This window comes from Pristiophorus japonicus, chromosome 1, assembly GCF_044704955.1.
Source record: "Pristiophorus japonicus isolate sPriJap1 chromosome 1, sPriJap1.hap1, whole genome shotgun sequence".
NCBI classification, from domain to species: Eukaryota; Metazoa; Chordata; class Chondrichthyes; family Pristiophoridae; genus Pristiophorus; species Pristiophorus japonicus.
The window spans coordinates 47,805,184-47,819,400 of NC_091977.1; the positions used below are offsets into that span (position 1 = coordinate 47,805,184).

The 14,217-nt window shown below is 45.7% G+C and overlaps 1 protein-coding gene across 4 annotated transcripts in view; it reads left to right on the forward strand.

The window, feature by feature from the left end:
• The window catches only part of srek1 (splicing regulatory glutamine/lysine-rich protein 1), a 74,684-nt gene that overhangs the window by 24,744 nt on the left and 35,723 nt on the right, over positions 1-14,217 (forward strand). For all 4 annotated transcript variants that reach the window (XM_070879436.1, XM_070879444.1, XM_070879453.1 and 1 more), the window contains one exon: positions 12,716-12,894. In XM_070879436.1, coding sequence (XP_070735537.1) covers positions 12,716-12,894 — 179 coding nt within the window. The remainder of the gene's footprint in view (positions 1-12,715; positions 12,895-14,217) is intronic.

A 14,217-nucleotide genomic window follows, 5' to 3' on the forward strand; every position in this document is an offset into this window, starting at 1 on the left:
TACCCCACCTCCTTTTCCTTTCTGTCTATCCTTCCTGAACATTGAATACCCCTGGATGTTGCGTTCTCAGCCTTGGTCACCCTGGAGCCATGTCTCCGTAATCCCAAATACATCATATCCGTTAACAGCTATCTGTGCAGTTAATTCATCCACCTTATTACGAATGAACCTCGTATTGAGACAGAGCCTTCAGGCTTGTTTTTGTATCGTCAGAGGAATAGATACTGTTCTCCGCAGTTGCGACGGTTGTGTTGCCTGCCCATGCCAGGGTTAATGACACCCCCTCGCGGTTGCGGAGGAACATAAGAACATAAGAAGCAGGAGCAAGCCGTACGACCTCTTGAGCCTGCTCCGCCATTTAATACGATCATGGCTGATCCGATCATGGACTCAGGTCCACTTCCCTGCCCGCTCCCCATAACCCTTTATTCCCGTATCGGTTAAGAAACTGTCTATCTCTGTCTTAAATTTATTCAATGACCCAGCTTCCACAGCTCTCTGAGGCAGCGAATTCCACAGATTTACAACCCTCTGAGAGAAGAAATTCTTCATCTCAGTTTTAAGTGGGCGGCCCCTTATTCTAAGATTATGCTCCCTAGTTCAATCTCCCTCATCAGTGGAAATGTCTTCTCTGCATCCACCTTGTTAAGCCCCCTCATAATCTTATACGTTTTGATAAGATCACCTCTCATTCTTCTGAATTTCAATGAGTAGAGGCCCAACCTACTCAAACTTTCTTCATAAGTCAACCCCCTCAACCTAGTGAGCCTTCTCTGTACTGCCTCCAAAGCAAATATATCCTTTCTTAAATATGGAAACCAAAACTGTACACAGTATTCCAGGTGTGGCCTCACCAATACCCTGTATAACTGTAGCAAGCCTTCACTGTTTTTGTACTCCATTCCCTTTTTCAATAAAGGCCAACATACCATTGGCCTTCCTGATCACTTGCTGTACCTGCATACTAACCTTTTATGTTTCATGCACAAGTACCCCCAGGTCCCGCTGTACTGCAGCATTTTGCAATTTTTCTCCATTTAAATGATAACTTTCTCTTTGATTTTTTTCTGCCCAAGTGCATAACCTCACACTTTCCAACATTATACTCCATCTGCCAAATTTTTGCCCACTCACTTAGCCTGTCTATGTCCTTTTGCAGGTTTTTTGTGTCCTCCTCACACTTTGCTTTTCTTCCCATCTTTGTATCGTCAGCAAACTTGGCTACGTTACACTCCGTCCCTTCATCCAAGTCGTTAATATAGATTGTAAATAGTTGGGATCCCAGCACTGATCCCTGCGGCACCCCACTAGTTACTGATTGCCAACCTGAGAATGAACCATTTATCCTGACTCTCTGTTTTCTGTTAGTTAGCCAATCTGCTATCCATGCTAATATATTACCCCCAACCCCGTGAACTTTTATCTTGTGCAGCAACCTTTTATGTGGCACCTTGTCAAATGCCTTCTGGATGTCCAAATACACCACATCCACTGGTTCACCTTTATCCATCCTGTTCGTTACATCCTCAAAGAATTCCAGCAAATTTGTCAAATATGACTTCCCCTTCATAAATCCATGCTGACTCTGCCTAACCGAATTATGCTTTTCCAAATGTCCTGCTACAGCTTCTTTAATAATGGATTCCAACATTTTCCCAACTACAGATGTTAGGCTAACTGGTCTATAGTTTCTTGCTTTTTGTCTGCCTCCTTTTGGAGTGGTAATGGGAGGATCCAGTTGCCATGGTTTACGTAGGAACCAACGACATAGGTAGTACTAGGAATGAGGTTCTGCTGAGAGAGTTTGAGGAGTTGGGTCCAAATTAAAAAGCAGAACCTCAAAGGTAATAATCTCTGGATTGTTACCTGAGCCATGTGCCAATTGGCATAAGGAAAAGCAAATTAAAAGGTTAAATGCATGGCTCAAAGAGTGGTGTGAGAGGCAGGAGTTTTGCTTTGTGGGGCACTGGCACCAATACTGGGGAAAGAGAGTTGTTCCATTGGGATGGACTCCACTTAAACCAGGCTGGAACCAGTGTCTTGGCAGATCGAATAACTAGGGCAGTAGTCAGGGCTTTAAATTAATGAGGGCGGGGGGAGGATTCAGGAAAGAATAAATTTAAAAGCAGCAAGAGAAATGCCAAGGCTCTAGAGCAGAGCAAAGTTTAGGGTAAAAATAAGCAGAGTGGGTCAGGAAGGGACAGAGCGAGTAACAAAGGTAATAGGGCATCAGTAACTCAGGGAAAAATAGAAGAAAGTCAAAGCTAAAGGCACCAGATCTGAATGCGCGAAGCATTCGCAACAAAATAGATGAATTAATAGCACAGATAGAAATTAATAGATCTGATCTAATAGTCATTATGGAGATGTGGTTGCAAAGTGGCTATGGTTGGGAACTAAATATTCCAGGATACTTCACTTTTAGAAGAGATTGGCAAAATGGAAAAGGAGGGGGGGTAGCCCTGATAATACAGGATGGGATAAAGACAGTAGAGAGAAAAAGGATCTTAGCTCCAAAAATCAAGAAGTAGAACCAATTTGGGTGGAGCAAAGAGCAGAAAACATTGGTGGGAGTTGTTTATAGGCCCCCAAACAGTAGTTGTAATGTAGGGCAGAGTATAAATCAGGAAATTTGAAGCGCATGTAACAAGGGTAATACAGTAATCATGGGGGTTTTAATTTACATATAGACTGAGCAAAACAAATTTGCAGTAATAGTGTGGCAGACAAATTCATAGAATGTACACAAGATAGTTTTCTAGATCAGTATGTTGAGGAACCAGCGACGCCCACATCCCGGAACGGTTACATCTGAGAAATAAGTTGTATGTGGGAAAAATGGGTGTTTAAATCCTTCGTGGCCTCCGCCTACTTATTACATAGTATTTACAGCACATAAACAAGCTGTTCGGGCCAACAGGTCCATGCCATTGTTTATGCACCACACGAGCCTCCTCCCACCCTTCTAATTTCATCAACATATCCTGCTATTCCTTCCTCCCTCGTGTTTATCTAGCTTCCCCTTAAATACATCGATGCTAGTTGCATCGACTACTCCTTGTGGTAGCACGTTACATATTCTAACCACTTTCTGGGTAAGGAAGTTTCTCCTGAATTCCCTATTAGATTTATTAGTGACTATCTTATATTTGTAGCCCTAGTTCTGGTCTCCCCTGCGTGGAAACATCGTCTCTATGTCTACCCAGTCAAAACCTTTCATAATCTTAAAGGCCTCTATCAGATCACTCCTCAGTCCTTTTCCGAAAGAAAAGAGTCACAGCCTCTTTACTCTTTCTCCATAGCTACAGTCAGTTCTGGTATCATTCTAGTAAATCTTTTTCAATGCCTCTATATCCTTTTTATAATATGGAGACCAGAACTGTTCACAGTATTCCAAGTGTGGTCTAACCAAGGTTCTATATGTTTAACATAACTTCTCTACTTTTCAATTCTATCCCTCAAGGAATAAACCCCAGTGCTGCGCTTGCTTTATTTTATGGCCCTATTAACCCACGTCGCTACTTTTAGTGATTTGTTTATCAGTACCTCCAGATCCCTCTGCTCCATTTAGACACTTAGGGGCCGAAATTGCCCCTCCCAATAAGGCCTCTTGCGCCTGAAACCAGCGGCGCGGAATGGCCTCCGACTTGCAGCGGACTGGCGGATGTTCGCAGCATTGCCCCCCACTTCCGCTCCTACAGATGCGTCGTTAACGACGTCATCAGAGTGGTACATTCTTCCGGCCGCCTGTCGATGCCAACGACCGTTTTTTGGGTTGGTACACAGTGCTAGCTCAAGACCGCCAGCGGCCTTTAAAGCTATGTTGCGTGTAGCAGCATTATTTTTGACGAGAGTTTTTCGGACTTTTCACAACTTTGCCAGTTGCCTTGATAATAACGGGATTGAGTACTAGTGGGCTAGGGTCTTCAATCTGGACAATAGAGAGCTGTCATTGTGGAGGTTTTGCTTACGGAGGCCAAGTAAATGGGGTCAATGCTGGCAGCGGAACGCCTCCTGCACATTGTGTGCGGCAGGGAGGCACGCAGGAGAAGGCGACTCCATCTCCCAACGGCTCCAGAGGCAGCGGGCAAGGGACGCAGCAAAAATGGCTGCCGAACTTGCAGAAGGCCATGAAGATAGCGACAGACATCAACTCAAAGAAGTGGCCCAAGAAGGACCTGCCGTCAGGAGGAGGGTCAGGTACGCTGACCCCCCGCACGAGATAGTGGGCAAAATCGATGCACAGGAGCCAAATGTTTGCCAGCAGCAGGCTGCAGAGGATAAGGAGCAACAAGAGCATGAGAGAGAAGGCAGTGAGGCAGCTGCCATAGGAAGACGCAAGCATAGACGTGGGGGGGAGAGGGCCCTATTGTGCAAGGGTCTACAGACAGCAGTTTTTGTACATGGACCTGACTGATGGCCAATGGCTCGGGAGACTTGGATTCCGGACGGACATCGTGAGGGAGCTGTGCAATCTCCTGCAGCCATAGACTGCACCCACGTCGCATTGAGGGCGCCACAGAACAATCCCGAGATGTTCAGAAACCGCAAGGGATTCCACTCAATTAGTGAGAGAGTGGAATCCCCCAATTCCAGTCCCTCCCTTAGTGTACGACCACCACTGCAAAATCATGGCAGTTGATGCCCGGTATACTGGCAGCAGCCACGATGCTTTCATCCTGCGCCAGACCAGTGTGTTTGCTGGCTCAAACCAAGATTGCGGCTGACTCCTTGGAGACCAGGGCTCCACACTCTGCACTTGGCTGCTGACTCGCCTTCGCAACCCCAGGACTGCTGAACAGCAAACCTACAATGATGCTCATTCAGCCACGAAGTGCTTAATTGAGTAGTGTATCGGAATCCTTAAACAGGGTTTCCGTTGCTTGGATCGCTCTCGTGGAGTGTTGCAGTACTCGCCTGAGTGGATCTCCCTATTCGTGCTCGTCTACTGCATGCTTCACAACCTGGCAATTGTGAGGGCACAACCATTTGAGGATGAGCCAGCAGTACCACCCGAGGAGGAGGAGGACGACCAGGAGGAGGAGGTGCAGGAGCACAACACGCAGGACCACCACCAGGGTGGGAGTCACCGGCCACGCAGGAGGCGATGTCGCCATCCAAACCCTGCAAGAGAGGTGCAAAAGCGTCTCATTGCTGCTCATTTCCGCTGAGTTCATGCGCACTTCACCCTTCATTTTTGCATCTCCATGGCCAACCCAATGAGCCCTTTCACACATCAACTGGCCAAAGTGAAATGAGAGACCTGCACAGATATTGAAACACAAAATAAAGATTTATTACACAAGAAAGAAAGGTACAAAAAAACATACACATAATCAATTATTACCCTTGTGCATTTCCTTATAACCCCTCTTACCCAAACTTATTCTCGAACTACGCCGCAGTGTCTCCCCTGTGGCTGCATCATGAGTCTGGCAAGGCTGCTATGTTTCAGGTGTAGAAGGACTCCTCCACGCTCCTGACCACTTGCAATAGGCTCTCGGGCACCCTTGCCATTGCCCCCAACATTTGGGAATGCGTGGTTTCCATCCTTCTTTCATAAGCCCCAACATCGATGGGCTCGTCAGAGTCCTCTGCGGCAGAACTCGCATGCAAACTCACCCTCCCGGAGAGATGGCACCCGAGGCTGCCTTTACCCTTGCTGCAGCAAGCTAGGCCCCGGTGCGTCACCCAGTGCAGACCTCTGCTAAATCTAACATTCCCAACCGTGTACTCCCAGTATCTGAGCTGGCGCGTGCGAGTGTAGGAAGAAGTGATGCGGTACTGCCAGCATTGTTACCCCTCTTCCTCGGCCTCATCGGACATGCCGTCAATAGATGGAATGGCCGGTAGGGTGTCGTCGTGGCTTTGGCTCCCAGTGGCCTCAATCCTGTCGTCCTGCCTTTTGCTGCCAGTGGCCTCATCGGTCTCTCCCTGACTTTGGCTCGCCGTGGTCTCAAGGCTGTCGTCCTGGCTCATCTGGTCTCATCTGCAATCATAAATGGCACATGGGTGAGATAGGGCATTGCACCATGTAGCCTGCAACTGGCACACAATCATAAGAAAACACATGGTAGGCGCTGGCACTTTCAGGGAGAGATGGCATCAAAGGAACACCTTCACTTACCGATGCTGTCCCCAGCAGGATCCACACGACCAGCGGCCACAGGGAAGGCAACATGTGGACCCACTAGCCTCTGCGCCCTTTCTTCCATATTAGTGAGCTGCTGGATGTCTGGCTTGCCACTACCAGTCCTCTGTTGCTCTAAACGGTTGTGAGAAACCTTCGCCTGCAAAGCAAATAAAGCTTGCTGAGTTAGCAGTGTCATGAGGCCTCGGCAATGAGTACAAATGTAGGTTCATTACATGGAGATGCAAGTCTTGACATGAAAGGGAGCCTCCATTGCGAATATATATATATACAGGCCTCAGTAATCAAATGCTACTTCAGTGACTATATAGTGAAGGTGGGAAATAAGAGGTGAAGGAGAGGCTCGCAGATGGAAGGTGAGGAGTCGGGGGAATATGTTCTCCTATTCATCTATTCATCAGTCAAATTATATCGTTGAGCCTTTTGCGGCATTGGGTGGTGGTACGGTGATGAATGGAGGTCCCCGCGACTGCAATCTCTCTCCAGGCATTAACAAACACAGCACAAGTTGGTCTGCCTGTGTCTGGGTAAAGAACGCACCTTCTCCCCCACCGATCAGGGTCTCGAGTTCCGCATCAGAAAATCTGCTGACCCTCCATGCTCCTTCTGAATTCGCTATGCCTTCGCAAGAAACTGATTCCTTGCTCAGGGCCTAGCTGCAAACCCTGCCCTTTAAGAAGGCCAGGGAACAGCTGGCTCATTAGAAGTAAATCAGCACCAGCTGAATTTTGCAGCCCAATTGGCCATTCTGCACCCACACTGCTGCAAACGGCCCATTTACGCCACCAATACTGCTCCACTCCGTTTCTCAAGCTGAAATGCTGAATTTCCTGGATGCGGTAATGAACGGCAAAAAGCGGTAGGCACGCCTCATTTCGGGCAATTTTGGCCCCTTATTATCCAAGCAATATGTGGCCTTATTCTTCCACCAAAATGTACTGCTTCATACTTATCTGTATTGAACTTCATTTGGCAATTACACACCCATTCTCCAAGTTTAGTAATGTCTTCCTGTATTTCATCACTGTCCGCTGTATGAACTACACCTCCCCCCCCCCCCCCCCCAAATTTTGAAATTATAATTCTGATTCTTGAATCCGAATTGTTTATGCAAATGATGAATGACAGTGGTCCCAGCACTGATCCTTGTGGAATACCACTTCCCACTTTTTGCCAGTCTTGAGTAACCTCCTTCAGATCTACAACCTTCCCCCAAACTCTCTTAGCGGATGTGGCTTTAAAAAACACACACAACCTGATCTATTTTATAAATATTTTGAAGTGAACTGCTATAAGAATAACATCTAAAGCAAGTGTTTTGCCACTGGTACACATGTTTGAAATAAAACGACACAGCTTAACCCTTTTGAATACTGAATGTATTTTGGAACTTGCATGTTTGTTAACTGCCAAAAATGATTTTTCTGGCTTCTTGTATGCCCCCTTTTTTCCTATATTCCTTCTAAATCAGTCTGCCCCTCAAACTCCCTCTCCTTTCAAAGTCTTAAAATCCACCTCTTTGACCAAACTTTCGGCCACCCCTCCTAATGGGCTCAAGTTTCGGCTCAAGCTGCTCCTACTTTTTTGGAGCAACTAGTTTAGTATGGAGTATCTTAGAAATTGCAATTCTCAGCATTTAGTTTGCTCCAATTCTAGTTAGTTAGAATAGTTTTGTTTTAGAACAGTTTTTTTTCAAAAGGGGGCATTACCAGCCACTTACGCCTGTTTTGTAAGTGTAGGCAGCGAAAATTTACTCCAAACTAACATAGAATGGTGTAAGTGTAGATTTTTGTACGCTCAGAAAAACCTTGCCTACATTTTAGGAATTAGGTGCAGGGAGTGAGAGAAATGGTGCGGGGGGGGGGGAGTTAGAGGGAAGTTAGGGGATTTTACAAGCATTAAACATTTGACTTTTACCAATAAAGAGCCATCATGAATAATAAATGATAAATAAATAAATTAAAAAATAAATTACATTTTTCCTACCTCTCCGAAGCAGCAGCAGCAGGCACACCGAGCTGTGATATTTCGATCGTTCGGCCAGGGGATAGGGTCGGCGTGAAAAGCACCGGAAGGGAGGGCAACATCCACAGAGCCCGGCTGCAGCAAAATGAGCTGCGATATTTCGGCCGTTCGGCCAGGGGATAGGGGAGGCCTGAAAAACACCGGGAGGGAGGGAGAGCCAGCCAGCCAGTTTGAAAGTTTAATTTGTACTTCAAGTATGGGTGCTGCACTATCAACACCACGGATTATGCAATGGTTCTCGCATCAATTTGCTGCATAGGAGAATTGATTAGAGCTCACCGCACCAGGAACGTCATAGCCCTTGGGCAGATGGGCAGGGAGGCCTTACCCACGTCGGCAATACCGAGTCAGGCGTTCGTACCTGGACATGAACGAGACTGTTTGTGTCAAAAGGCTGCGTTTCCGCAGAGAAGTTGTCCATGAGATCTGTGATATGCTGAGAGCAGATTTACAGCCGAGAAGCAGAACGCCGACTGCCTTGTCTGTTGAAGTGAAGGTTACAGCTGCACTTTCCTTCTATGCCTCGGGATCGTTTCAAGCTACAACTGGAGATGTGTGCGCCATCTCTCAACGTGCAATACATGCCTGCGTTTACCAGGTCACGGCTGCACTGTATGCGCGGAGGAATGACTTCAAGTTCCCAATGACCGACGAAGCAATGCATGACAGGGCTGTGGGCTTCTCCATGATTGCTGGCTTCCCAAAGGTACAGGGCTGCATTGATTGTACCCACATCACCGTGCAAGCACCTGTGGAGGATGCCGAGCAGTACAGGAATAGAAAAGGTCTCCACTCCATTAATGTGCAGCTCGTGTGTGACAACAAGCAACGCATCATGTCAGTCGATGCAAGGTACCCATGATGCGTTCATCCTACGCGACGGCATTATATCTGACATGTTTCAGCAGCAGCCAGAAGGGCAGAGCTAGCTACTGGGAGACAAAGGGAATGGCCTCGCCACCTGGCTCATGATACCCCTTCGCGTAACACGGACGGAAGCTGACCATCAATACAACATGTCTCACATTGCGACGCGCAGCATCATAGAGAGGACCATTGGCATCTTGAAACAGCGTTTCCGATGCCTGGACCATTCCGGAAGCCACTTGCAATACTCCCCTGAGATTGTTGGTCAGTTCACTGTTGTGTGCTGCATGCTGCATAACTTAGCCATCATGAGGCAGCAGGTAGTGGAACCAGAAGACCCACATGAGGGGAGAGTGCCTGATAATAGTAATTTAGGAGAGCAGGATGAGGATGATGACGACGATCAGGAAAGCATGCAAGTGCCTGATGCCGGAGTACAAGGTTGGAGGAGGGCAGTCCATCGTGCTCCTTTAGCAATTGCTCGAGCCCTGCGCCAGCAGTTCATCCGTGAACACTTCAGTTACTGATGCCTGAGGGCTCAGCGACAACTGTTCCACGTGGACATGTTTATTTTTTGGAGTTGTTCCCATGTTGTGTTGTGTTAATGGGACATGATTCAGTTTTAATGTAAAAATATTTTATTGAAAAGTTCACGTTAGTGTAATAAAATATTTACCTTAATACGACTCTTTAAGATCATTTAAAAACTTTAAGATCACTTATAAACTTGTAAAGTTACAAAACAATTTCAATGTGAAAAATCTTACACTCTTAAGATCACTGAAACTTCAAGATCACTTTTTAAAAACGTGAGAGCATTTACACTATAAGATCACTTAAAAACCCTAAGATCACTTATAAAGTTACAAAACTTACAAAACAAATTTAAATTTGAAAAAAGTTACTACAGTTACATCAAGAACAAAAACAAAAGCAGCAAAGAAAGGCTGCAACCATCTCTCATCAACATCTTGGTAAATGTTCATTTCTTCATGGGGGTGTAATTTGATTGGCTGGGCTGTGTGCCCTTATTACAGCAGCTACCTCATCCAGGCCCTCCCTGATAGCCTGTGCCGTCACTTGCATGCCCTCCTTGACGGCCTGTGCCGTCACTTGCACTCCCTCTGACATTCCCTCCCTCATTTCCCGTGTCATTACTGCTATTTCTCCCGTCAGTACCGTTACCTCTTCACCCACTGCACTGATGCCGCCCACGAGTTATCGGGTAAGGTCATTGCTCTCCACACCCAATGCCACAACCTGATCCACATCTGTTGTACGCTGCATCTCAGGAGAGCATGTTTCCAACCTCCTTCTCCTCTGCCTGGGTCTGCCTCGCGGCACCACTCCAGTGGGAGGTGCAGGCTGGGATGGTAGAGCCCTGGGTCTTGCGTGCGGCACCACTCCAGTGGGAGGTGCAGGCTGGGACGGTGGGGCCCTGGGTCTTGCGTGCGGCACCACCCCAGTGGGAGCCGTGGGCTGGGACGGTGGGGCCCTGGGTCTTGCGTGCGGCACCACTCCAGTGGGAGGCGCAGGCTGGGACGGTGGGGCAGTGGGTGTAAACTGCTGCATTACACCAGCAGCACCACTGGGACCTGCAACGTCGGAATCTATGAAACCATAGAATGTCGGACCAGAACCTATGGTAGTGGGAGGCGCAGGCTGGGACGGTGGGGCATTGGGTGTAAACTGCTGCATTACGCCACCAGCACCACTGGGACCTGCAACGTCGGAATCTGTGAAACCATAGAATGTAGGACCAGGACCTATGCAAGGGTTTGAAACACTGATGTCCGTTGATGTGGACTCATAAATATTAAATTCTAAGGTCTCCCCTGAAGATATTTCAGTCAACGCCTGCAGCCACCCTTGGCCTGGATCGTCCGCTTCTGGTTCTTCTTTATGTTCAGGATCTTCAGGATTGGCATCATCTTCTGCAAAATATATCAGAACAGTCAAATGGTTAGCAGCACAGGAGGGGGCGGGTTGGGTGGCATGAGTAGGTTCACACATAGCAGGCCAGGCAGCAGGTTGATTTGAAGGGCCACGATGCTTTTTCAGGACTTGCCCTCTCCCTCAGCTTGTGCTGCACTGATTGCTTTTCTCCATGTACGACTAATCATCTGCATCCTTTGTTCCAAGGGTGTCAGTGGATGCAGATTTGGCACGCCTCCTCCTGTTCGAGTTCTTTCCCTTTTGTTGTGGGCCAATTTCTTCTGCAAAGATTAAAAAACAACTTTTTACAGAGTGCATCTTTCTGCAGGGTGGGACATATACAGATGGTCACATTTACAATTTAGATTCCATTGAAAAATGAAAATATTACGCTAACTACTTGACCAAGGTCGTGCCATTTCTTTTTACACTGGCTTCCAGATCTCCTGGTATGCACCACTGCGCAGTAATCTTCTGCAACTTGGTTCCAGCGTTTCTTCATTTCTTTGGGTGGCACTTTTGTGCGACCTCTGTTGCTGGTATCCAGCTCCTGCTCAATGACGTTCACTAGTGTCTCCATTTCCTCATGCAATAAATTCTTCGTTCTTGGTGGATGTTGAGCCATTGCTGTATTGAATTGACATTCAGTGATTTTTCAAAACACACAGTCCTTATTTTGCATGCACCTATGCAGCACTTGTTCTGGAAGTTTAGCAGCAGCAAACAGCACTCACTGATTCCAGCAGGTGATTTCTTCCACAGTACTGCTAAAAGCACTCCTTCAGGCACAAAAAATCAGTCAGAAGCCTTTGCACAGCTCCACAAAACCAAAAATCACTCTTCTGCATGTACCTTTAAAGATGGCTGATTTCCCGGCAGCTCCTGCTGCGCCGTGCCGAGCTGGAAACGGCCCGACATATATCGAAGAATCGCAAGGTAAGTATTCGGCGCGATTTCTGTTCCACAAATTAGGCGGGCCTCTCCGATGTGCGCTGTTCTAGCAGGGGTCCGAAACTTGAGCCCAAAATCTCTCGTCCTTTAGTTTGGCATTTATTTTTTGATCATTCCTCCTAAAGTGCTTTTGGGCCGTTTTTCTATGTTATAGGCCTCAAAGCACTAAATGTAAGTTGTTATTTCTAAATGTGAATTGTTTTTATAGATATTTTGATCCTATTAATTTCAATTTTTATTCCTGTGGTTCTAGTTTAATACAGTACTTCAGTTCAATTGTGAGTGTTAGAGAGTTGCTAGATGTACAAATTAAGGGAAATTAAGTAAATGATGACCCTTCAGAGTTTCATGAATGATAAAATAACAATAGCTTTACTACTTGAGAAATCAAAAATGATTCTGGTTATAGAATCATAAAATTTTTCAGCACAGAAGGAGTTCAGCCTATCACATCTTTTCCCTGAAAGAACTAGCCACTTACTCCTATTCTCCTGTTAAACTATTCTTGTTCAAATATTTATCCACTTGAAGCGCATGTGATTCAATTAGGCAATTTAAGCAATCTTGAGCTGCTGGTATGAAGCCTGTCCAAAAGGGAACACAAGGTCGAGGGCTACAGCACTTTCATGTCAATTCTCCAATCAGTGAAACAGTTGAGCAATGCTCTATACTGTGATTGCAGGATTGCTGAATAAGCCTTTATATATACAACATTATGGGTCACAATGGGTGCATTGTTCTCTGTAACAGTGACAGTAATTATGTTACCTTAATTTTTCTTTAAAGACTACAACAGCAGACCAGCTACTAGAATTTTTCAGCCAAGTGGGTGAGGTGAAGTTTGTACGTATGGCAGGGGATGAAACGCAGCCAACCCGATTTGCCTTCGTGGAATTTGCTGAGCAGCCTTCAGTGCTACGAGCCTTGGCCTTCAATGGAGCCATGTTTGGGGACAGACCTTTAAAGTAGGTTTTTACTTGTTTAGATTATTGATTTAAACTAATAACCAGCTTTTTACCTAATGTGCGTGTTATAATTCCTGCAATAGCCAATATAATGGCTGCCTGTGAACTTGCCATTTGATTATTTTACAGATGCTCCTCATGATATCATTTTCATCCTTTCAAATAAAATAGCTCACAGCAATATTGCCCAAACCAGTAGAGCTGGGAATTGCAAACACACAGTGAAAAGATGTTCTCTATGCGTCAGATGTAGCAGAATTGTAAAACAGCTTTTTATTAACAGTTTTACAAATGTGCTCCACCTGACAAACAGGAAACAAAAGTATCAACAGTTTATTCCATCATAAAGTTAAAAATCTAAGCTGAATCTCATGAACGATTACAGTGGAAAACTAATACAGGTACAACGTCTCAAATCTGGCAACCTCTCGGGACTGAGACCGTGCTGATTTTCGGATTTTTCCGGATTTCGGACAAGAAAATCAAGAGCGTGCGTATGCTACCGAGACAAAGTACTAATAATGGTGTGGATCAGGTCGGGCTGGGTCGAGGGTCATTCGGCAAGGCTCAGACCGATCGCATGCCATTTAAAACATAGCAGCGAAAACGATAACTAGTCCGGCCCGCTGGTTTTTGGACAATAATTCCGGATTTTATTTTATTGATTGTCAAATGGAATTTTCTCAAAAATGTCCGATTTTCAGACAGCCGGATTTGAGACGTTGTACCTGTGTCACTAAAACCTAGAAGGCTGACCCTTTCAGTGAGGCATTGTGCTTGTGCAGGTACCTCTGCTGTGGCATAGATCTTTGTACTGTTGTAAAGTGATATTTAAAAATGTTTCATTTTATAGAATTATACGTTTCTTTTTTAATACTTATTTGTTACCATGTACACTTTGTATGAGAGGGAACTGATGTGGATTGTCTTGTAATTTGCAAATGCTAAACAGGATTCAGGATAAATAGAAAGGTAGGACTAAAGACCATTGCATCAACTGACCATTATTGAAAGGAGGCTGCCAGTGTGTAAACTCTGTGGAAGTAAAATTCAACTCCCAACAGGGCCATAAAACAGATGGTTTGACTTCAATTGAAAGGAAAATCAGGCGGGCTATAATGGGCAGCCAATCCACTGACGTCCGTTTTATGCCTCCACCATAATTGAATTTTACCCCCAACATCTCTGGGAAAGCCTTTAGGAACATTTGGGTGTTTTGCTAGCTCTCATGTTATCTTTCTGACATCGTAAGCAAAATTAGAGATATCTTTTATGAACTTCTTTCCTTTCATTTGAATTTGTATTTTATATAACGCTTTTTAA